Source organism: Topomyia yanbarensis, unplaced genomic scaffold (genome assembly GCF_030247195.1).
Source record: "Topomyia yanbarensis strain Yona2022 unplaced genomic scaffold, ASM3024719v1 HiC_scaffold_505, whole genome shotgun sequence".
NCBI classification, from domain to species: Eukaryota; Metazoa; Arthropoda; class Insecta; order Diptera; family Culicidae; genus Topomyia; species Topomyia yanbarensis.
The window spans coordinates 1-25,000 of record NW_026683720.1 but is presented as its reverse complement, the minus strand read 5'-3'; the positions used below and the strand labels follow the sequence as shown (position 1 = coordinate 25,000).

Below are 25,000 nucleotides of genomic sequence, written 5' to 3'. Positions count from 1 at the left end.
TTCAGATCGAAACGCTTATTCTTCTACCTCGGAATTCGGGCTGAACAAATTTCAACCAGCTGACAGAGTACATACAATATGACAGTCGACCCCCTTCCAAAAGATCTATGTATCATCAAAGTCGGCTTTAAAATGGCAAAATTATCAATTTTTATTTAAATTAGGAACTCGGCGGACAACAAGTTCTTGGAAATAAGACGAACACTGGCACCGCCAAAAATAATGCAAATTTACCAGGTTAGACCAGGAGGTTCCAAAAACACAACGAAGCTCCCGACAACTGCTCTAGAAACCGGAAAATCAAAGTAGACTGATCGGTATATCCACTAGGTGTCTCTCAATAACCGAAAGTGTTTTTTAAGTGGCAAGAGTTCGACCATCTTGCTAGCAACTGTAGTGGACTTATGCAGATAGTGCAGAGAAGAAAACAGAAAACAGTCTGATCTGCGTCCCACGATGGCCGGCCTTCAAACAGGGGACTGCAACGATGTCTTAGTGGAGATACCGCAAATCAACCTCAACCAATGCGACACAGCACAACACTTGTTGCGGCAATCTTGAAATTGGTCTATCGCGCAGATGAAGGCTTCGTTATAACCAAAATTAATGGAGTCTTCTACTGCTATGCAATAGACAATCGATCAATTCACAGAAATGCTCGACAAGCTGACAGAAGTGCTTACCGATCAGAGACCAGGCGTCATAGCAAGCGATTTAAAAGCTTGGACAGTAGAATGTGGTGGTTGATTCATCAACCCTGGGTGGACCGGTCTACTTGAGGCCTTCACAAAGCTGAACGTAGGGGTTGCCAACAATTCTGCAGCCCCGGGTTAGCAGGGAGTTTGAACTGGAGAGTAAGCGTGGTGAACGTACACCCACAGTAACCACCAAGCGATTCGGTGCACTATTGGAAGCAATAGGCAGTTGGAAGCGCATGGGACCCAATCAAACGACCGAAGGTCGAAAACAATGAAGTTCGGGAAGAGAGTTTTCGTCGACACGTTAACGCTTGAAGACAATAATCAGTGCTTCAGTGCAGATGAAATGATAACGACATTAGAGAAGGTAAACCAAGGTACAGTCGCAGTCTAGCCTTCTGATGGAACTCGATGATTGCTGAGCTACGTGCAAGTCGCCACCGAGTCCGGAAGAAAATACAGAGAGCCTAGCTAGCTAACTGTAACGATTCCCATAAACCATCTACTCGAAGAAGATAGCGAGTGTTATAGGGATCGAGGCACGAAAGGAGCCCGAGCTGATACCGTTAGCAAGTGGCAACATCAGTGGGATAACGCTGTAAACAGGTTTGGCCACACGGGATCGCCGTTATACACCGTGTGTGGCGATGCGGAGGAAACGCCTGAGCATCTTGATCCAACACGAGCGAAACGAAATGACGTCAAGCGTCGGTGATGACGTTAACGTTAACCATATTTTTTAAAGAAGTGTGGGACACGCTAAACAGATTCTGCCTGCGCTGTAATGAAGAAGACGAGAGGAGAAACGTAGCAGAGCTTTGGGTGGTCGGGGTACCGTATCGCTAACGTATCGTCGACAATGGGTCGTCTGGGCAGCTGAGAACCAGAAGTCATCCTCGACCCAGAATCGCAGGACTGATTCCGACACCTGACCGTTTCGAGAGAACTTTCGACGTCAGGAAATTTGTCCGTCGAAGTAGGCTAGATCCACCGTCGGGGATTAGTGCGAGTAGATTTTGAACTTGCACCGGCAAATAGTCATCGGGGCACCTGAAAGTCACCCTCCACCCAGAATCGCAATGACCATTTTCGGCATCTCCCCAGTAGGAAATATCCACCGTCAGGGACTATTTCGAGTAGTCTGCGATGGCGAATCACCGGCTTGAGTCGTCGGAGTACCAACGAACCGGACCTTCGATCCTTCACCCGGAATCGCTTAGCCGACCTCGGTACTCTAATGGACAGCATTGAGGCAAGAATAACGCGCTCGTTAACGGTTTCGGGAGACATTCTTTCTACGGGAAGCTCTTCGCCGAGGTAGGCTAACTCCACCGTCAAGGACTACTGCGAGTAGCACCGATCGCAACAAACCACCAGTTTAGAGTCATCGGGGCCCCAGTGAAGCCACCCTCCAACTGGAATCGCTGGATCGACCGCGGCATCCAACTAGTTAACGCAGAGAGGAGCGCTTGTACGAAGTGATGTTGCGGAAATGAGATCAGCGAACGGTATGACCAGCTAGATCGCACCCCCTGAAGAAGACACTTCAAATGGAATCCAGGGAGAATCAGGCAAACGTCAGGCTCTTGGTGGAGGTTAGAGGAGGAGAGTTCGGAGTTATCTTTGCTGTTCAGACTCCCTTAATCTGGCGCACGATGGGCGAAATCTGTAGTGTGTTCTCATGTTTGAACAATATATTAGATTATATTTCAACATCAATTCTTCAAAAGCGCTATTGAGATTTTTGTAAACACATTTATTTCGCTCATTAAAGGGCGAACACGAAATTATTGCGACACATTCAACAGGGCATAACTTTTTACCATTGGGTAAAAATCAACTAAATTTTGCACACTTTCTCATTGATGTGTATTGTTTACATGCTGTCAAACTCGAAGTCGTGTTTTTCGATTCAACGAAAATGGAGGTGAACCAACGCGAGTCGAGAGAACAAATTCTTTCCAAACACCTGGAATTTCCTGACCTGTCGCACCGGCAGTTGGGAAAAATGTTGAACATTCACCATTCAACCGTCTCCAGAGTGTTGAAGCGGTTCCAGGAGCGGTTGACGTCGGACCACAGCAAAGGAGCTGGAAGAAAACCGGGACCGGAGAACAAAAAGACGGAGGGAAAGATGAAGCGGATGATTAAAGCAAATCCCAGCGTCTCAAGCCGTGATTTGGCTAAAAAGATCGGCATGTCGCAGAGCTACGTCCAGAATGCAATGAAGTGAGCTGGACTACATACATACAAGGTACAGAAGTCCCAAACCGCGATGAGCGGCAACAATCGACGGCTAAAACTTGGACACGGAAGCTCTACGAGTAGATGCTGACAAAATATGGCTGCTGTGTGATGGACGACGAAACGTATAACAGTGCATTTTCTGGTATAATGAATTTAGGGCTTAATTCTCCTAGAAATGATTATGGAAAAACATATTAGGAGACTTGGTATATTGTATTGTAGTTTATTGGGGCTTTAGCCTCGATTGATCATTCGCCATAGGAGAAGAATTGGCGTCTTTAAGTCGTTGACAAAATCATTCAAAACAATATATTGGATACTTTCGGTTTCCTTTTGCTTTGTTAGGTAGATAGATCAGAACTTTCGTTTCGCTTACCAGTCCAGTGTTGTGTCTATGTGTACAGTAAGTTAGTGGTTTTCCCTAGTTATTATGTGCGACACGAGCAATAAAAGCGGAGATTACCAATAATCGAAATATTACGCAGCGCACAGCACAAGCCTACATCTGGAACAAGGACAAACATAGCCCTGTTGCGGTATTCAGGGACGGCATTTTTGCAGAAAGCAGTATACAGTTCGCAACCCTGTCGGTAAAACTCGCGCGAGCTAAGCTAGAAACAATAGTATGTACAGTAACGCACTTATCCACGAGTCAACAAATAACAAACGGTTTCTTTTTTGTTTTTCTCTTGTTCAACTTTGCTCGAATCTCACACGTTATTGCAGATTGTTTGTTTTTGTAGTAGTTATCTACTTATTACTCTCAGTTATCGCGGTTCGCTTGGCTCTGGGTGTACATATTCGCTATATACGCAGTTTAGCTTCATCTCGCAATGAAACAGCGCGGTGAGCAATAGTTGAGAGATTCACTGTTTGGCATTCTAGAACGCGACACTTCAAAATGTCAAGCGACCGTTACACAACCGTTACCTCAAAACGAGTTACCAGTATTGACCCTACATCCGCGCGATGGATTTGTTCTCCGCGTAAATTCGTTGAGATGGTTTCGTGAAAATCTAGATCTGAGTTGAATGATGATTTGCTCTGTACGATTTGCTTAGGATTGTATCAGTTGTGGTTTTTGTTTTTGCTTGGTTTGGTAGTGTTTTTTGTGTTTATGATTTTTAACCTGGTTTAACATCCCTGACGGCTAGAATATCTCTGAATTACCGCGAATAAAGAATTCATTCTTATCTTTTCTGCTGATTGTTTTCTTTTTTTTCTTTTGTTAACTCAAAATAGTAAACTAAAAACATTTGGTGAACAAAACCAAGAAACTCAAAATGGAAACAGCAAAAAACAGCATTAGTGTTGTGGTTCTCCTCGTTTCTAACGTACATTGTGTTTTCTTGTCGTTGAAAGAAACGATTTGTAGGAATTCCGCTGGTGTCGAAGAGCCTCAAAATAATCGGCGCTGTTTTAAAGTATCAGGGTACATCTATAGTGGGAAGAAAGAGAAGCGGTTGTTTTCTCATTCCCTCAGTAAGAGTGTCAACATTTATAATTACGGCAGTGTAATTGTACATCATTTCTTTATCATTTGTAACATTTGTTTTCCGAATAAACTTTACGAATATCACTCTCTAAATTACAACACCTTTTATATAACTTGCAGCTAAGTTATTACAATTTGTCGTAGTTAGTTGTGTGTGTGTTATAATGCTATTTTCGACTCTGAGAAAAACTAAGAAGTAAGCAAAACAGCGGAAAGGTTTGCAGGACTTTCACCTATTCTTTTTTTTCTGCTACGCTGCAAAAGTCCCGCAATCTTTTCCGTTTAGAAAACGTTGGAAACTTAAATAAAGCACATTGATAATTCTTGGATTAATAAACTAAACCATCGTCTAACTAAACACAACAGAACGAACAGATTGAGGGGGGTACACCGATAGAAGGAGGAAACAGAAAAACTTACTTCAATTTATCAGCGGTAAGGTCGATCCCTTTTTCTGGCACTTCAGAATTATCCGGATCGCTAGCCGGCAGGGATAGCAAATGCTATGCTTCTAAAAATATTAATGCTGTTGGTTTCGGTTCTAGGTTTGATTTTTTTGCTTCGACTACTAGAAACGTAATGTCGTTCTTGTCGCGTGCGGCGAAACACTCCGCTATCAGTCGGGCGACGTCCTGGAAGAAAGTGTTGCCATGAAAATGGTAAACGAAAGAAAACACACACACACACACACAAAAAGAAACGATAAGTTTGTTTCGGCAGCTCGCTTACCTGATGATGCATTCCTTCGACTTTGTTACCGTCGACCTCCAGTATCAGCTGGCCTACCTCCAGACCACCAGCATCGTACGCTGCTCCGTGCTCCTGAGGAAATAGTAATGTTAATTATTATCACGAATAACTTATCTGATGATTCGTACTGGTTTACATGGACTTTATGCCCGTCGACAATTAGGTTCTTTACTGACACAGTTAACCTCACTTATCTTGACAGTTCACTAGTAATGTTTACATGGATTTAGAAAAACTTTGCGGACGACTAGATTCGATCGAAGCTAATCGCCAAGAAGTCCATGTTAACAGTACTAGCGAATTAGGTTCTGTATTGACACAGTTAACCTCACTTTTCTTGGCAGTTCGCTTGTACTGTTTACATGGACTTAGAAAAAATTGTGGACGACTAGATTCGCTCGAAGCAAATCGTAAAGATTTTTTCTAAGTCCATGTAAACAGTACAAGCGAACTGTCAAAAACGAACACTCAGTTCATTTGTGATGTCACCGTAAAGTATTCAATTGTCAAAAATGAACACTAAAGTAAGTATTCAATTCGATTCACTCACTACACAGTGGTATGTACAGAATTATGGCCATCTTGGTTTGATCATGATTGAAGGACAGTGGGCACAAACTTACATGAATGTTGATGATCCGCGGCAGTGGATGCTTGGTGTTAGCCCCGCCCTCGATCGCGATGCCAAGAATGGGTTTCGATTTTTTCACTGTGATGTGTAGATTTCCTCTATGGTCAGGTACTATATGTGGTGGCTGGTCTTGGCTTTGCTCCAGCGATGAGCCGTTCTGGTCCATCGGGAGCCGCTGCATCGACTGCTTGTTCCGAACGGGGGCGTTTCGAGGGAAAGAAAGAACAGGATGTGTGAGTGTTTGAGAATCGTAATAAGCGTAAGGCATTTTTGTACACGCTTTTGTTCTTATCTAGCAAGAATGATTTTGCTTATACGCTTAAATGGAGCTGCAGCTGCTGGTGAACTGTTTACTGGTTAAAGAATGTCTCGATGCCTTGCAAAAAGATGTTTGAGCGGTCCTTTAGCGAGAGCAACACTCAACGGTGCTGGATTCAGTCGGATAGTGAAGTACGGTATAATGCAGCTCACGTTTCGCTTGTTGATTCGTTGTAGGATATTCACGGTTATATTTTGCCTCTACTACCTCTTCAAATAATTTCCAACGATCATACAAATATATTGTTTGATTGCCAAAATAAAAAAAAATATTGTGGATATTTTAACCGAAAGGGGAGGTAAATTGACCGCTATCTCGTTGGGAAGCAGATGTTGTTTTGAACCAACATCGCTAACAATATCTTAAAATTATCACAGTAGTGTATTAAAGCAGTGTGACAATTTTGACAAAGTTTGAAAAAAAAAAAAGCCTAAGAATTAATGATAGCAGTTTCAATCAACGTCACTTATCGTACTTAACCCAAATTTCTTTATTTATTATCTAAAACCAGCGAAAGCAGACTAATAAAGCATTCCAGATCCAAACAGTCACGCAAGTTGATCGTCCGTCGATAGCCCCCCTTTTTCCCTCGACAGACACCGATGACAAAGCGTTACCTAAAAACCTCGGGAACAGTAGTCTTCCACACCCGTGTAATCCCACCAAAATTAGATAGAGAATTCCATACATTGGTGAGCACTGGTTCCAAAACCCGTTGAATATTTTTCCACGCCGTGCTTTCACTTTATTATGGCGAAAATTAATTTCCAATTACAATGTAAAGGATGCTTTGATCCAAACTTTAAACTCATTTTTCTCGAAATCAATAAATTGTCACTTAGTCCGGTCTGACTTAACACCGACCAATTAACACTTGAGAATTTCGGAAAAAAAGGTTACTCAGGCTAGCTCACAGTTGTAGCACTAAACTTTGGGCCGGCTGTTTAGAGTTGAAATTGCAGTAGTTTAGGGAAAAAGTAAATCACTCTCTATGGCCGGCCATGAAGAGTTTAAAAACAAGAAAAACATCTCTGCTTTGAGTATACGTGTACTTGGAGACTTACCATCCCACCGCATAAAAACATAATCATTTCATGGTCGCATTGCCTGCTTGTGGCGAATCCTAGACATATACCTGTCCTTCAATCCAACTCAGCAATACCTATGGAGGCGTCGCTGAGTCGGTGGCCTTCCTTAAGTAGGTATTGTATCAACATTTCCTACCCTATTCTAAGTACCGGTGAAGATGGTCGTGGCTGGCAATAACGATTCTCATGCCATTGGTTTCCTGAACTCAAAAGAGATAAAGTTCATTCCCGATCATTTACCTCACAAGCAAGATGAGTTGAATTACCTATAGGCAGTGTTTCAAAAATCACTCCAATCAGCATGCGTCGAAAAAAACCATAGTTTGAGAAATCATTGAAATCCATGATTTCATCACGCATGGTTTTTTGGCTCCTGAGGAGTGAAAACCGCCAAGGAGTGAAAACAGGTTACTAGATTATAATTGCAGCATACAGTTTAAAAGTCCGAGCTCAATTTAGATTTTCAATTTTCATTTTATCAAGCACAAAAGCAAAACAGATCCTTGGTACAGTTCAATTATTCAAACACCACTGCACGACCACAAAGTAACTGTTTTGGCCGGAGTGTGCTGCAAAACAGGCATCGGTCCTAATTTTTTCAAAGAGGGAGAGACCATCGACAACGGACGCTACCGTTGGATTTTGGCGCACTTTGTCTGTCCACAAATGTAGAAAAAAGGTCTGAAAAACTTCTATTTTCAACAAGACGGGGCACCTTGCCACACCGCAATCAAGTTCTTGCAGAGCAAATTCCCAGGACGCGTTGTCTCAAAAAATGATGATTTGGAATAGCCTCCTCATTATTCGGATTCAACGGCGCCAGATATTTTTCTGTGGGGTTACTTGAAAAGTAAAGTGTATTCTAGCAAACCTAAGTACCTTGACGAACTCAAAGCTAATCTACGTTGTATGATAAACTTGGTTTAAATGGCATAAAACTTGTTTACTTGTGAAAACGGCTTAAAAATATCGAAGTTGTTCAATGTTGTAAAAGGATACATCCAGCTGGCGCACCTTGTATTGTCGCTACGGCACTAAATCGAACTGCCCGGAGTCCAGTTGCGAAGCAGTCGGCACTTGCGCATTTTCTGTCAAATTTTTATTACGTCGATTTCGGTCAGTGTATTTGTTGATAAAGCTGTTTGTTTATGTTTACAAAAACAATAAAGATATAGATTTTTTCATTTGTAATTACTTTTATTACCCTCTAATTATATAATCTTGCCTATCACAGGCCATCTCGGTACATCAGTACATAAGTTTCATCAAGGTAAACAAATTAATAACGTTGCATTTAAAGAAAGTTTTACTTTCATTGCTATCTTTAATTTTATCACAGGAATGGCAAGCTTAATCATCCAGAACGTACGTCGGCAGCACGCCAGTACAAATACGGTTTACCATGCGTTGTATGGACATTTTTTTCTCGGCATTAGTAAAAAAAAAGCTAGCTGAAATTTATGGCAAGGCTCGCTCAACGATTTCTGAATGGTGTTTCAAATTTATTAGTTACGGATCAATTAATCGGAAGAAACGTGTACAGGTATACAAAAAATTCGGCGTGGAAAAGCGGATGTGGCTGCTTCAATTGTATCAACGGCAACCCATACTCTTCCTAGACGAGGCGAAGCAACTGTTCCAACTGAAGTTCAAAATACCAATCAGTATGTCTTCCGTATGTACAATTTTACATGAGGCAGGGATGACTTGGAAGGTTATTGAGCGTCGGGCAATCCAGATCCGGGAATCAGAAATCATCCGTTACATGGCAGAGTTATTATCGTTTCCGTGGGATGTTTACAACCTCGTTTTTTTAGATGAAGTAAGTTTTGACAATAGGGACATGCTTCGACGAAAAGGATACGGTGTTGTAGGAAAAAAAGTGATCTATCGGGGTGAGTTTTGCCGCAAACCACGAGCATCATTTTTGTGCTTCCTTGGCACCGGAGGAATCTTGGAAAGCTTTTGGACTGAGGGCACATTCACCCGGATAAAATTTGTTCAGTGTTGCCGAGATTTCGCACTTCGTAATCATCAAGTTCAAAGCTATCCAGGGTTTCACTCTGTATGGATAATGGATGGCGCTAGAATTCACTGTGATGCGAATATCATTAAATATCTTCGATCCATTGGCATTTTGCCTGTGTTCTTGCCAGCTTACTGTCCGTTCTTCAACCCCTTGGAGATTGTTTTCGGACTGATTAAGAAGAATCTTGTACGGAACCACCAGGTAAATAGCCGCATTCGCAATGAGGTTTGTGACGCAATAAACCAATTCAGGATTTATCCATGTTTAAAACTTTTTGAGCATTGCGGGTACTACGCTGGAGGAACTTTTTTGCCAGAGAAAGGTTTAGAACAAGATCTCAAAATTATTGATTTTAATATTGTACCTTAGTTAGACTTCGTTTTGTTTATTTCATGAAATAAAAATGTTACATAAAACATTGTGGTATTATTATGAAGAAATAATATTCAGATCAAGTTTGCGGTTCACTCCCGTTTCACTGATGATCAACATCACTGCAATCGGTTACATGTGAAATCAGACTGCGGCTCAATTCAGCTTCCTCCGGTTGTACAGCTGATTGCATGGCAGTGATCAATTCTGAACTCACTGTTGATCGCGCTTCCAATGCTTCGATACATTGCGCAGCACCTTGCAACAATGTTAGAGCCATAGAAACATTATCCTTAATTTTTTTAATTTCATTCGCCCAATGGGTGTTAACCGTTTGTGCAACTTGCATACCTCTGTGCACCGACTGCAAACGTGCTGCTTCCGAAACCGCTACCCAGCGGAAATATTTTGAAATTTCAACGGGAGGATTAACAGCATTTCTCATGCTTTCACGTTCATGCGCTTCTGCAGAGTTAATATAATTGGCCCATAACATCCAGGAGCTGTGGAAGCCTTCCAAATGCGGATGTTTTTGACGTAATTCGTTTGCCAACATTGAATCATCCCGTGTTGAGTTCGCCCCCGCCCGGTCTGGATTTTTTGGAGTGACTAATTGCTTTAGCACTTGTTGAAATTGTGCGCTGGTCTCGATATTTGTTGAATAGGTATAGACAAAAACTTTAATCGTTTTATCTCTCCATCTTTGAAGAAGTCTCGGAGTCAAGGTCGTAGTACAGTAATTTTTTTTCTTTGCTTGATACTGGAGCGTTATGAATTGCGACGCGTCTTCGACGGAAGGTTTTTCCTTCTCCGACCACTGTGGGCCATTTTCATTGAAAATAACGAGCCGTTTTGTCAAATCTTTTCCTGCTTCCCAGAGACTTTGAATTACTTCCGCAACTGAATTACCACAAATTTCCTTGATGAAGGTTTCCCTGGGTCGAAGTTGATTGCGGAAGTGGCGCTGGCAAAATACACCTTTAAATGAGTATATGGTCGGCTCCGTTTCGACAACTTCTAAATCACTTGTCACGGCTACTTTTTCGACCGATAAGCATTCGACAGCATTCTCCTCCTCCTCCTCCTCTATGAATGGATCGTAGTCCATTGCGCTGCAGTCAACCATATCTGTTTCATTTCCCAATTCCAACAGGAATTCCTCCTCGTAATCCTGATTAGCATCGCTGAAACCTCGTAAATACGTAAATATGCGAACATAATAGAACTATTGAAATTAGTTTACCTGTTTCCGTGGGAACTCATCGTAAATATTTTTTATTCAAAGAAAAATAAATAATAGAATACTGTGTTTTGACTTGCTGAAGAACGTTTAATTCGACACGTTCGCGTTTAAACATTTGGAAAATAAATATTTATTTATTTTTATCTGTCTCCGGTGGAAGCTCCATTCATACACTGAACGCAAAACAAATCAAAATTGCAGTGTCAAACTTAAGGCCAATGTCAAATCGATTGCTCCGATATTTCCGCATGGACAATACCTACTGCTGGGATAATTGAGAAATTAAACATACAAATCTTGAAGACCTGTTAGCAAAGTTTGAAGTTAAATTCGGTCTATATGCGGCGACTGAACAAGAATCACAAACCGGAGTGGACAGGAGGAGCCAAAACCAGGAGTGAAAACCTAAGAGTCAAAACCCACTTGGATTGCTTTGATTTTTTACTCACTCCGAGAAACGTGCATAACAATAATTGGATTCCACCGCTTCTTTGGGAACAGGCTCCTTGGTGTGAAATGTGTGGTTTATTTGAAACACTGCCTATAGGCAACATGATAAACGTTAGTATGCAATCTACGAATAGCACCGTGCTTCACAATGCAACCAAATGAGAGTCACTCATTGTAGATGTATTTTTGAAAAAAAAAAAAAGCAAAAAGTATTGTCAAACATGAAGTTTATTGATCATGATTTCATTCGTGTCGTCATCTTGCAGAACTCAATAGACCAAGGACAAATAATTGTCGCTTAATAAAAAAAATGTACTGATCGATAAACGACTATGATAAACACAGTCGTGATTCGCTGGATGGTCACTTTTTAACTGGACCGCTTTCTAGTTGAACTTCCGCTAGCTGGACTATTGCCCAACTAAAAAACATCTCCATGTCAAAATCTCACGTCAAATTCACTTTGCCAATCAAATTGACAAATATTAGATATGTGAACAGATGTATTCACACTACTAAAGTCTCGTTCCCTCTAAGAACGGTTGGTTTCAAAATCGTCCAATGGAGGACGTTCGTTGGACCAATTTGGACAACGTCCCAATAACCGTTCAACAAACGTCTATCGTTGGACTCGTGTTGAACGATTTTAAAACAATTTTTTGGACGTCTCAGTGGGTTTGGAGAGGTTTTAACATCTGCCAGTCGGTCCATCTAGTGAACCAAATTCGTTAGTTGGACAGAGGGTATGACACGCCTGCGAACAATTTGACGGCTTCCATATATTGAACGCATAACCACATTTTGTGGTGATTTCTTAGCGGCTAGAATGGAGCAACTTTTGAAAAAGGTACATCTCCTTTATGATTTTCCATAACTGTATAGAAATAAATAATTCAAACCGATTTCTAGCACCAATTTTTTTTCGCTGTTCAAATTAGAGACTGTCCTTGTTCCACTAAGCCTAAACATTAACATAGATTCCATTTTGAATCTAAAAAATTCAAAAAACAAGTCTATTTCCCGGAAATATTAGAAGATCTATTGGCTCAAATTTGAAAGTTATCTACAAGTGTTTCCGAAATTCTTCGAAATGGAAGCAAAATCTCGAAAGATGTAAGGTCAGTTAGTAAACTGTGGACACAGAACGCGAGTACAGTAGTCAATTAGAATTGAGTAAAACTCAAGAACAATTGTAATGTGGGCCGCAAACCCAGGGCCGTCGAGAGCCGCGTCGGGCCCCAAGGCATGTATTACTGACGGGCCCTTTTAAACCTGAACCTTTAGTTCAGCAAGAGTTAGTACCTCTTCAGCCATGGGAAACTGGTGAGTCCGTGGTTTCTATTAGTCTCCGGTTGACTCACCCTTAGAATCGTCACTCATTTTTTTCGACATAGTGGGTTGGAACACGATATTTTGCTTCTACTGTGCAGACAAAGCGACACACGGATTGTTTTTTTTTGTTGTAAGAAAGATGAGAAGGTAGCAGATGCAGCTCGAAATTCTCATTTAAATTTATTAAATTAAAAAGGTTTTAAATTTACATAAGTTTATCTCATATTGAATCCAAGAAAACCGTTTCTAATCGTAGATTTTATGTTAAAAAACAATGTGATATGTCTAACGTAGGAGCCGGTTTTGATATCCTGTGAGAATATGTAGGACCCGACAATAATATAGACACAGAACGCGAGTACAGCGGGCAATCGAGTACTGCTGCTGAACTGAACTGATTTGATTTCTTTAATTCGAACATTAGAATTGGGTTCTTATAGACATCACACGCATCTTTGGCGAGGCTTAAAATCATCGTTCGATCTCAACACAATGCATTTTTAGGGGAAAAATTCCTTGAACGTACTTTATAGCACAATACAAAAATACAAAAATTATCGATTTTAATCACCGGTTAATTAAGGTCAGTCTACCTTCTCATCTCGTAGAGTAGGTGCTAAAAATCGTTCCGCTATAGATACCAGCTACTCGGGAAGTGAAACAATTACTAAACGTGCAGACTGTGCTCAATCCGGGAAAAGTGAACGCTTTGCAAATGCACCATATCAAACATTAAGAAGCACAGTCGTTTGTTTCGCCAAACAACGTGCAGCACACCAACGAAAGCTGCCACTTTAACAGCATCATCCCCGTATTTATATATAGGCAAGGACCCTAGAGAGATGCGCTCACATTAATAATCTTCACACGCTCCTGATATCGAGATTAAAAAAAATATGTCAAGGTACGGAGAAGTGGCCTCCATAGCAGCTGAAACTTCGCAGTTTCCCGGGTGTGCCTAACATTGTTCTTTTGGTGAGAATGTTTCCATACAAACCAACTCCTTCATACGTAACCATTTTATGCAGATTAACCGAAAATGGAACGTTTCATCTGGTTATGCACCCATGGTAGATTCCTATGCGTGAATTGTACAAAAAGACACTGCAGCACGGAAAACAAAGCCCGCCTACTATTACTGTTAACATCACACCATTATCTTATGCCAAACCACAAACGGCTACGAAACCAATATCTACGAATCTTTCGGGAACAAATATTCACTCAACATCAATCGCACCCAGTGTCTCCAAGCCAACAATCGGCACCACCAGCAAAGAAGCGAACGTAGAAGAGGACGGATGCGTTTTTCTGTGCACTTGCATTCCTGATTGACGCTCTATTGCTTTCTTCGAAAATACTTTGAACTGGCTTCTCAATATTTTGTAGTGTATTCCGTCGATTGAAGAAATAAAACTCGTTTTTTAACTTGTTCACAAAGTAGACAACAGAGAAAACCCTTAAGAACGTTTGTTTTAACAAATGTCAACTATCAAATAAAGCTTGCATTTTTTACGCTTTCATCATATTACAATCACAGACTAACAGACATAACACTCGAAAACAATGCTTCGCCCGCTTTAACGGTCATTTTAAATATATTTTGTAGCTAGGACTGTGGCCACATTTTCAATTATGGCGCCATTGACATATGAACAAGCACATGGGGGATAGACCACTAGTGAAAAATTGTTCCCAAACCTGAGGGGTAGCCCAGCAGCAAATGAGTGATTGGGACTGTGAATAAAAGGTGGAGCTAGTGTTGTGGGAAAGTTGCCGGATCGATATTTTTGCGGGAATTCCTTACTAGTGTTATGTCTGTTAGTCTGTGTTACAATTTAATAAGGCGAATGATTACTAAGAAATTACTATTACTATTTTTATTGCTCTTCTATGTATACCGGACGTGTTCGCCCATCTTCCGGGTAAAAATGGGGGCCCCCAAATACGACCCGGCCCCCAGGGCAATTGCCCTGGCTGACCCCCCCCCCCCCTCCTCTCATCGGGACTGCGCAAACCATTGCACTGCCTTCCGGACATAACTGCGGCAAAAGCCGAACAAAGTTCCGGCAGAAAAATGTAAACCAATTTCGCTAAATGTGTAAAAAATTCTACATCTCTTGTTTATATTTTCAATGAAAATACAAGAATTCTTGACGTTTATAATTATTTTAAAAAAAGTTGTCATAGTCATTAATTTACTGTCAGTGGCTAAAATGTTTTCATTCAGCTTTCTCGTACAAAAAGCACCGAAGCTTTTCCTATTATACACTTCGCAGAACAAGAAAATCAAAACATTTTTAGGAAGATAGGGAAGGTTTCTAAAAAAAGTTGTCCAACTTAATTTATAATAAAATTCATGCAATTTTACTGCTGTTTTCAGTTAGTGATAAATTTATAAATAATATTTACTTCAGCCATATTCGATATACGCTCTTTCTAAATTTTGTTTTAGCAGCATTGGCTTTTTACTAAAATCGGAAAGCGCTAATCGAAAATTGATATTCAAAAAATGGACTCATCAAGGAATCCTTTATTCAAAAGATCGATTCTTACAAAGAGCGATTCTTCAAGAAATCGATTCTTTAAATAATCAATTCTTCAAAGAATCTCTTCTTCAAATAATCTATTCTTCAAATAATCTATTTTTCAAAAATCCATTTTTCAAAAAGTCGATATTTCACAAAACATGCTCTGCATAAAATCGATTCTTCCATAAATCGATTATTAAGAATCGATTCCTCCAAAGTCAATTCTTCAAGCAATCGATTTTTCAAAAAAAATCCATTCTTCAAAAATTCGATTTTCCGTAAATATATTCATAAAATCGATCCTTCAAATAATCAATACTTCAAAAGATCGATTTTCTAAGTGATCAATTCTTTAAATAATCGATTCTTCAACTAATCGTGCCTTAAAAAAATGGATGCTTCAATAACTCCATTCTTAAAAAACCTTTTTAACGACATTTAATTAGCTCGAGATTACTTGGTATGGGAAGTTATTGAAATTTAGAGCCGTAGTACTCAAGCGAGAGCAAGGATGTGAAATATACAGATCGGAAAACTAGAAGTGACAGTGTCATTAGAAACAGGTTTAAAATCTTACAGGCTAATCTTTTGTCTTCTGTTGGCAGGAGTTGAACTTAGGCAGCATAACTACGAATCACTCACGTCTACCAACATGTCTCCTGGTAAAGACAAACTAAATTTCCATAACTTTCCATACCCAGTAATCTATAGCTAATTGAATGTAGTTAAAAGTAAAAATGAAAATGTGAATACTAATATGTCGAAATTAGAAAGGAAAAAACTTAAAAAAACAATTCTTCAAAAATCGATTCAACGGAAAATCGATTCTTTAAAACGTCGATTCGTCACGACATTGCTTCTTCAAATAATCGATTTCTAAACAAATCGGTTCTTCTAATAATCTATTCTTCAAATAATCAATTAAAAAGTTAGATTTGAATGTTTCGTTTTCCACTCGTCAGTAACTGACACCAACATACATGCCAGTATACGATATACCCAAGCTAATGCCCATGGGTTCAAACACCATGTAGCCCCCCCCCCTCCCATGAATTTGATCCTTCTCAAATTTCACAGCCATCACAACACCATAAAATGGTCCTAATAACCTAACCCATAGATACACGAAAATATGGTTTTCGCATGGGATCTACCGTTGATCCTATCACAAACACTACCAAAATACCATATGTTGGGGGTTAAATTGGAACATGAGCAAGGGGGTAATATGGGCTTTTCGGTCATTGTTTATGGTACTCATATGGAGAAGGCCGCTATCAAACCATGGTGCATACATGAAACAAACGAGAGACTGAAAGCGAGAGTGGGTTAAAAGTTCACTGCGAGCAAAAACGGTATAGGTTTTGTTAAGAGTGAAACCGGTTTAAGTACCAGTCAGAGCAGAAATGAAATAAAAAAATCTTAGCGCAAAAATCGGTTATAAAGATACATATACCACTTTTGCCCTAGGAGCCGAAATATTCCATTTTTATCCTAACAATGGTTTCAGAAATTATTTATCGCAAATCAATGAAAACCATCCTCAAAGTGGTGGTGTGATTTGAAAGAGGGTTACCACACACCGAAAAAGGGTGTTTAAAGCCATTTTGAAATTCAAGTTGACGACTTTCACTTATCACAAAATAATAAAAAACATCATCAATATGGATGTCATTTGAAAGGGATGGTTAGTAGACAACGAAAATTCCGCCGTTTTGAAATCAAAGATGGCCACTTACGGTTACTACATAACAGTGAGAACCATCATCGATATGGTTGTCTTTTGGATTGGAGTGGGTGATGGCCTTTTCTGGTTACCACACAATGTAGGGAACCATCATAGATGTGAAAGTCATTTGAAAAATAGTGGTTAGTAGACAACGAAAATTGGTGATTAGTGCCATTTTGAAATTCAAGATGGCGGCTTGCGGTTATTACGAAATAGTGAGAACCACCTTCATTTGAGAGTGGGTTATTTTGAAATTCAAGATGGCGGCTTCCGGTTAGCGCAAAATAGTGAGACCCATCATCCCAATGGATGTTATTTGAAAAGGGGTGTTCAGCAGACATCGGAAATTGACGATTAGCGCCATTGTGAAGTCCACTATGTTACGATAACCGGAAGTCGCCATCTTGGATTTCGAAATGGCGCTAATCGTCAACTTTCGATGTTTGCTCATCACCCTCTTTCAAATGGCATCCATGTTGATAATGGTTCTCACTGTCTCTCGTCTGTCAAATTGTCCCCGTCTGCGGACTGTATATAAAAAAAAACTGTAGCGGCAAATACAGCCCTTCAGCCTCCAATTAAATAATCTCGCGTGGTTTTTGTAAACGGCCAATAATCATATTGTCAACATTCTTACTGGGAGAATGTTCCGGACAAACCGTAATTTGCCGAGAACGTTTGGTTACATTTAATGAAAGATAAACATTTTCTCGGCGAGTAATGGTTTATCCGGAATTTCCCCTCGAAGTGAATCTTGACAGTATGCTTATTGGCCCTTTCAAAAAACACGCGTGAAATACTGTGTAAAGGGAACGTCTATCGGTGCGCTGCCCTCCGCAGTTGGAAAGTTATTAAGGTTGGATAGAAAATAAGCAAAAATCAAAAACGAAAAAAGCAGTTTTTTTTCATACCATGTGTTAGATCTTCATAAAAATCAATCAGCAGTACTGTAACAACATTCTACATAAGCGATTGATTTTTATAAAGATCAGATATACAGTATGAAAAAACAGATTTTTTCGTAAATGATTTTTAGCCATTCTCTGTACAACCTTAAATTGAAATAAACCAGTGATAAAAAATAGTTTCCCATAGTTTGTGACAGTTCACCAGCAGCAATGCACTACACTGAACCATGATCACAGCAACGATAATACACAATGATTAAAATAAAAATAAACAATTCGAAAATATCGTTTTACTTAGCTGCTTACTCTAGTCCTATTAAAATATCAAATTTGTTAAAACTGTGTAACATGGCGTGCTCTAAATTATTCAAACTCACGAACTAGTGCGAAAATAAAACTTAGCATCGTAAATACCATAACTACAACCATTATTGAACTAGTTGTCCGTGCTGAATAATCTGATAAAATGTGCTGTCTTCTACTTGCAATCAGTACTTCAAATTTAAACTATATCTATAGAGATACGTGAAATTAAAAAAAAAATAGAACACAGCTATCTCTGAAGGTTTGTTTCTGATGTTTATGCATGATAGTATGAACGGAAGCGCTGATGTTCTATGTTACGATCTGAAAACTTTGTAAACGACATCCAAAAATACAGATACAGTCAGCTGGATCTAAGGACTAACGACAAATACTCTTGCCAGCGCAGTCAACTCCTGATAGCACCGGTTGTTTCGGATGTGCCTGTTCCTACAGATGGCGTTGACTTTGCTCGAAAGTGTTACAAAATAATGGAATACGTTGGCTGGAAATCATACTTTGCCACATGGAACGAAATACGTACCAAAATGTTCGGCAAATATGAAGATACTTCAAAGGTTCTTATACTGAATAAACATACCAAGAAGACTGGCAACTCTTCTCCATTCTCAATTAGGTTCTTTACTGACACAGTTAACCTCACTTTTCTTGACAGTTCGTTTGTACTGTTTACATGGACTTAGAAAAAATTGTGGACGACCAGATTCGCTCGAAGCAAATCGTAAAGAATTTTACTACGTCCATGTAAACAGTACAAGCGAACTGTCATAAATGAACATTCACTTCATATGTGACGTCAGCGTAAAGTATTCAACACAAATGGGAAATATAATTAATGGTACTACTGGTATCCAGTTTAAATTGACAACGTTTCTGTAACTTTAACGCTGTTTAAAGAAGAGTATTGTACTAAAGGAGGGTGAATTAAATATTTCTTGTCTCACCAGTTTGCTAACCATGATACATGTGTCTAGATAAAATATATCTGTATAGAATTTTCGGTTAAAAACTGCAAAAAGCTCTGAAATTTAGGCGAAATCGTGTTAGAGTAGCAGGCTGTCGCCCAAATGTAGATAATGACGCGACTACCGGAAGGTTTTCATGCTTTTCCATTATTAAATTCATTTCATGGCTTTTCCATTATTAAATCTAATTCATATCCCAGGTGGAAGGTTATTTTCTGATTTTACAGTTTAACAGTACCAAGTTGCAGTTAACATTTTCATTTTCATTGAATACTTTACGCTGACGTTACAAATGAACTCAAGTGTTCATATTTGACAGTTCGCTTGTACTGTTTACATGGAGTTAGAAAAATGCTTTGCGATTTGCTTCGAGTGAATCTAGTCATCCACAAATTTTTTCTAAGTCTATGTAAACAGTACTTGTAATAGACTCGGTTACGACTTGACCAGAAACAGATGTTGAAGTCTGTGTTGACAATGTTTGCCAGAGTTGCCTGCCGTCTTGTTGTTTTGTCTACGTTTTCATGCTTTTGATTTACGGCATTGGCATTAAGCTAATTAGTATTGTTTGTATTTTTTTAGAATTTCTAGTCAAAAAAGTAGTTCTTTGTTTTTTTGACACCTCTAAATTGTGTTGTTTTCGAACACATCCCAAAACAACCGCCGTTACCGGAGCAACCGTGTAAACTATGCAAAAACTCGCTCTAATAACAACTATCCTGCGCCCACGACGAGGCTACTCAAACCAACGAAAGCCAAACGGAAAATACAGGACGAACAGTTGCAGGTCTTGTGGGGAGCCACGTTTTATTTTTTTCTTTGCGGGCCCCACCACGTGGCGATGCATTTACCTGATGCCGTCTGACACCTGTTTCGGATCCCAACAGCGATCCGCCTTCATCTTTCATATCAAAACTTCTAGACAACTTAGTGGCTAAATCCTATATACGGGAGAGAACGGGTGTTTTGGTTTTGTTTTGTTTTGATTTTTTTTGTTTCGTTGCGCGGTTCGATTGTTGTTTCGACATTTCGCAGTACAAACGTTTGCCAAGTGATTGTTTGTTTTGTTTATGTACAGCAGGATGTGTTTGGTAAATAATCGGCCGAAAAGAAAAATCGAAATGGGAAAATTAGTAAATGATTCAGTTAACAAATAACACGGAAACGAAACTCGACTGGACCAAAGAGATTGTGGAAACGGAAGAGTAAATAGTGACGGGTAAATCGGTGTCAAAGATGTATGTGAGTGTTTTTGGCAGAATAGTAACATTGAACAGATCGAAAATAAAAACACTAAATTAGGCGAAAAATGTATTGATTCCTAGTGTTTTCCCTGGCTTTTGAGATAGCTGTCAAAATATACGTTAACTTTTCGCAGTACAAGAACTGGGAAACACGAAGTATTGTATTATCTTTTTTAAAATAAAGTGACAGCTGATTGTTAAGTGGCTCGGTACTTGAATAGCTGAGCTTAGCTATTAAAAGAAGACATACGTGTCATTAGATTTGTTCCAGTATACTGCAGTACCAGGAGAAATCGGAAATACTCCTAAGTAAAAAGGAGTAAATATTTTTAATACTGTTTGCTGCAGAGCACCCAGTTAACGGATTCGTACCAGAAGAAATCCGTTAACTGCCTGCATGCACTGAACTACAGTTAGATCTAACTACACTAGAATCCAAATTTTTCAATACTAGTATGTACATCGTAAACTACAAGTATAATTTATAGAACATGCCACCAAAGGCGTTACTGTGTTTCTCCGAACTGACAGATTCTCAGATAGGCAATTCAAAATAACCGACATGTTTATGTCACAACTGTGTCGGTCATTTTGAAATGTCTATTATGATCTTTCAATACAGTCATACTCATTAGCGGCTCTAGCGGCGATCACTACTACATTTGAATTGTTTAATAATTTTTGTACGGCTCGAACGTACCGTATAAACCTATATATCAGAAGTCTTTTAGTGTTGGTACTTTACTAAACGTCAAAATCGCGTCACGGCAATCCATTAACCGATTGCATGATGAAATGGCTCTGTTTATTCAAGTGCCGAGCAGCCAAACGTGGATTACCACCTTAAGCCCTAAATGTTTTTTTTACTACGGCAATTTTAGTTGCTGATGATACTAAAAAGCTGATCATGATTGATATGAACAATTCGGGTGCATTGCTGAAATAATTACTAGCACTGCTTGTCTACTTAGGAGTGTTCTACCGAGGCGGAATTGGCAGCCAACGTCGCATATTGTATTGCAAAGTGAGACGATCAGGTTTATGTGTATAGTTTGATTACTCTTTAGCTTAAGATTATTTCTTCGCTTAAAACTTGTTTTCCAATTCCTCGACTTGATATACAGGGCTTGTCTCCGTCGATACTAGCCTAGGTAGAATGTTAATTCTTCCTTCAAATTTGTCGGTCTTCTAACTTTATGCATTTTGGTTTGTCCTTTGTTCGTTATATTTGCCTTTCGGTTTTCCATATTCTCGGTTATGCATGGTATTGTTCTGTATTACAATTCTTCGTTTTTATGTTTTTATGTTTATTATGTTTTTTATGTTTTTTTATGTTTTTTATGTTTTTTATGTTTTTTATGTTTTTTATGTTTTTTATGTTTTTTATGTTTTTTATGTTTTTTATGTTTTTTATGTATTTTATGTTTTTATGTTTTTATGTTATTATGTTATTATGTTTTTATGTTTTTATGTTTTTATGTTTTTATGTTTTTATGTTTTTATGTTTTTATGTTTTTATGTTTTTATGTTTTTATGTTTTTATGTTTTTATGTTTTTATGTTTTTATGTTTTTATGTTTTTATGTTTTTATGTTTTTATGTTTTTATGTTTTTATGTTTTTATGTTTTTATGTTTTTATGTTTTTATGTTTTTATGTTTTTATGTTTTTATGTTTTTATGTTTTTATGTTTTTATGTTTTTATGTTTTTATGTTTTTATGTTTTTATGTTTTTATGTTTTTATGTTTTTATGTTTTTATGTTTTTATGTTTTTATGTTTTTATGTTTTTATGTTTTTATGTTTTTATGTTTTTATGTTTTTATGTTTTTATGTTTTTATGTTTTTATGTTTTTATGTTTTTATGTTTTTATGTTTTTATGTTTTTATGTTTTTATGTTTTTATGTTTTTATGTTTTTATGTTTTTATGTTTTTATGTTTTTATGTTTTCATGTTTTCATGTTTTTATGTTTTTATGTTTTTATGTTTTTATGTTTTTATGTTTTTATGTTTTTATGTTTTTATGTTTTTATGTTTTTATGTTTTTATGTTTTTATGTTTTTATGTTTTTATGTTTTTATGTTTTTATGTTTTTATGTTTTCATGTTTTTATGTTTTTATGTTTTTATGTTTTTATGTTTTTATGGTTTTATGTTTTTATGTTTTTATGTTTTTATGTTTTTATGTTTTTATGTTTTTATGTTTTTATGTTTTTATGTTTTTATGTTTTTATGTTTTTATGTTTTTATGTTTTTATGTTTTTATGTTTTTATGTTTTTATGTTTTTATGTTTTTATGTTTTTATGTTTTTATGTTTTTATGTTTTTATGTTTTTATGTTTTTATGTTTTTATGTTTTTATGTTTTTATGTTTTTATGTTTTTATGTTTTTATGTTTTTATGTTTTTATGTTTTTATGTTTTTATGTTTTTATGTTTTTATGTTTTTATGTTTTTATGTTTTTATGTTTTTATGTTTTTATGTTTTTATGTTTTTATGTTTTTATGTTTTTATGTTTTTATGTTTTTATGTTTTTATGTTTTTATGTTTTTATGTTTTTATGTTTTTATGTTTTTATGTTTTTATGTTTTTATGTTTTTATGTTTTTATGTTTTTATGTTTTTATGTTTTTATGTTTTTATGTTTTTATGTTTTTATGTTTTTATGTTTTTATGTTTTTATGTTTTTATGTTTTTATGTTTTTATGTTTTTATGTTTTTATGTTTTTATGTTTTTATGTTTTTATGTTTTTATGTTTTTATGTTTTTATGTTTTTATGTTTTTATGTTTTTATGTTTTTATGTTTTCATGTTTTTATGTTTTTATGTTTTTATGTTTTTATGTTTTTATGTTTTTATGTTTTTATGTTTTTATGTTTTTATGTTTTTATGTTTTTATGTTTTTATGTTTTTATGTTTTTATGTTTTTATGTTTTTATGTTTTTATGTTTTTATGTTTTTATGTTTTTATGTTTTTATGTTTTTATGTTTTTATGTTTTTATGTTTTTATGTTTTTATGTTTTTATGTTTTTATGTTTTTATGTTTTTTTGTTTTTATGTTTTTATGTTTTTATGTTTTTATGTTTTTATGTTTTTATGTTTTTATGTTTTTATGTTTTTATGTTTTTATGTTTTTATGTTTTTATGTTTTTATGTTTTTATGTTTTTATGTTTTTATGTTTTTATGTTTTTATGTTTTTGTATTTATGTTTTTATGTTTTTATGTTTTTATGTTTTTATGTTTTTATGTTTTTATGTTTTTATGTTTTTATGTTTTTATGTTTTTATGTTTTTATGTTTTTATGTTTTTATGTTTTTATGTTTTTATGTTTTTATGTTTTTATGTTTTTATGTTTTTATGTTTTTATGTTTTTAGGTTTTTATGTTTTTATGTTTTTATGTTTTTATGTTTTTATGTTTTTATGTTTTTATGTTTTTATGTTTTTATGTTTTTATGTTTTTATGTTTTTGTTTTTATGTTTTTATGTTCTATGTTTCTATGTTTCTATGTTTCTATGTTTCTATGTTTCTATGTTTCTATGTTTCTATGTTTCTATGTTTCTATGTTTCTATGTTTCTATGTTTCTATGTTTCTATGTTTCTATGTTTCTATGTTTCTATGTTTCTATGTTTCTATGTTTCTATGTTTCTATGTTTCTATGTTTCTATGTTTCTATGTTTCTATGTTTCTATGTTTCTATGTTTCTATGTTTCTATGTTTCTATGTTTCTATGTTTCTATGTTTCTATGTTTCTATGTTTCTATGTTTCTATGTTTCTATGTTTCTATGTTTCTATGTTTCTATGTTTCTATGTTTCTATGTTTCTATGTTTCTATGTTTCTATGTTTCTATGTTTCTATGTTTGTATGTTTCTATGTTTCTATGTTTCTATGTTTCTATGTTTCTATGTTTCTATGTTTCTATGTTTCTATGTTTCTATGTTTCTATGTTTCTATGTTTCTATGTTTCTATGTTTCTATGTTTCTATGTTTCTATGTTTCTATGTTTCTATGTTTCTATGTTTCTATGTTTCTATGTTTCTATGTTTATATGTTTCTATGTTTCTATGTTTTCATGTTTTCATATTTTCATGTTTTTATGTTTTTATGCTTTTATGTTTTTATGGTTTTATGTTATGTTTTTATGTTTTTGTTTTTATGATTTTATGTTTTTATGTTTTTATGTTTTTATTTTTTTATGTTTTTATGTTTTTATGTTTTTATGTTTTTATGTTTTTATGTTTTTATGTTTTTATGTTTTTATGTTTTTATGTTTTTATGTTTTTATGTTCATGTTTTAATGTGTTTTTTATATTTTTATGCCTGTTTTTTTTATTTTATGTTTTTATTTTTATTTTGTTTTTATGTTTCTATGTTTTTTATTTTCTTATGTTTTTATATTTTTATGATTTATATGTGATATTTAAATTGCATTATTACATATCTTATTTATATTCACTTTCCTGTTACATTTTGTCTACTTCCCTTATTCCTTGTCGCTTTGTTTGCTTTTTCTTCTTCAATTTGTAAACTGTCTCAATTTACCTTGCCTTTCTTTTAAATTTTCATATTTCTATTCTACTTATTATCTATTGTTTCCTTATCCCATTTCCTAAATTCAGTTTTTCACTTATTGTTTCCAATTTAC

At 36.4% G+C, this 25,000-nt stretch overlaps 2 protein-coding genes and 1 pseudogene across 3 annotated transcripts; 1 reads left to right on the top strand and 2 right to left on the bottom strand.

The window, feature by feature from the left end:
• Nucleotides 1-6: 6 nt before the first annotated feature.
• Nucleotides 7-21,779, bottom strand: LOC131695742 (whirlin-like). Of its 2 annotated transcripts, XR_009306709.1 has the most exons (5): nt 19,963-21,779; nt 5,814-6,005; nt 5,170-5,262; nt 4,861-5,072; nt 7-4,383 (listed from the first exon to the last, which is right to left on the bottom strand). XR_009306709.1 is itself a non-coding variant. In XM_058984257.1 (4 exons), the coding sequence occupies exons 1-4, from the start codon at nt 20,017-20,019 to the stop codon at nt 4,944-4,946; spliced, it is 471 nt and encodes a 156-aa protein (XP_058840240.1). In that variant the 5' UTR covers nt 20,020-21,779; the 3' UTR covers nt 7-4,943. The 2 variants fall into 2 exon arrangements, 1 of the variants encoding a protein (XP_058840240.1); XM_058984257.1 differs by having other exon boundaries at nt 7-5,072.
• Nucleotides 8,570-9,626, top strand: LOC131695741 (uncharacterized; annotated as a pseudogene).
• LOC131695740 (uncharacterized) lies at nt 9,129-11,129 on the bottom strand. Its single transcript, XM_058984256.1, has 2 exons — nt 10,873-11,129; nt 9,129-10,813 (listed from the first exon to the last, which is right to left on the bottom strand). Exons 1-2 carry the CDS (start codon nt 10,890-10,892, stop codon nt 9,733-9,735), a joined length of 1,101 nt encoding a protein of 366 aa, XP_058840239.1. The 5' UTR covers nt 10,893-11,129; the 3' UTR covers nt 9,129-9,732.
• Nucleotides 21,780-25,000: the final 3,221 nt, after the last annotated feature.

What these genes read in the sequence shown, in the direction of transcription:
- LOC131695740 (XM_058984256.1), bottom strand. Translation starts at nt 10,892, where the DNA reads ATGAGTTCCCACGGAAACAG. An exon ending in ATGAGTTCCCACGGAAACAG is followed by an intron (nt 10,814 to 10,872) that starts GTAAACTAATTT and finishes ACGAGGTTTCAG; the next exon opens with CGATGCTAATCAGGATTACG.
- LOC131695742 (XM_058984257.1), bottom strand. Translation starts at nt 20,019, where the DNA reads ATGAAAGATGAAGGCGGATCGCTGTTGGGATCCGAAACAGGTGTCAGA. An exon ending in CGCGGATCATCAACATTCAT is followed by an intron (nt 5,263 to 5,813) that starts GTAAGTTTGTGC and finishes CTATTTCCTCAG; the next exon opens with GAGCACGGAGCAGCGTACGA. An exon ending in TCGAAGGAATGCATCATCAG is followed by an intron (nt 5,073 to 5,169) that starts GTAAGCGAGCTG and finishes ACTTTCTTCCAG; the next exon opens with GACGTCGCCCGACTGATAGC.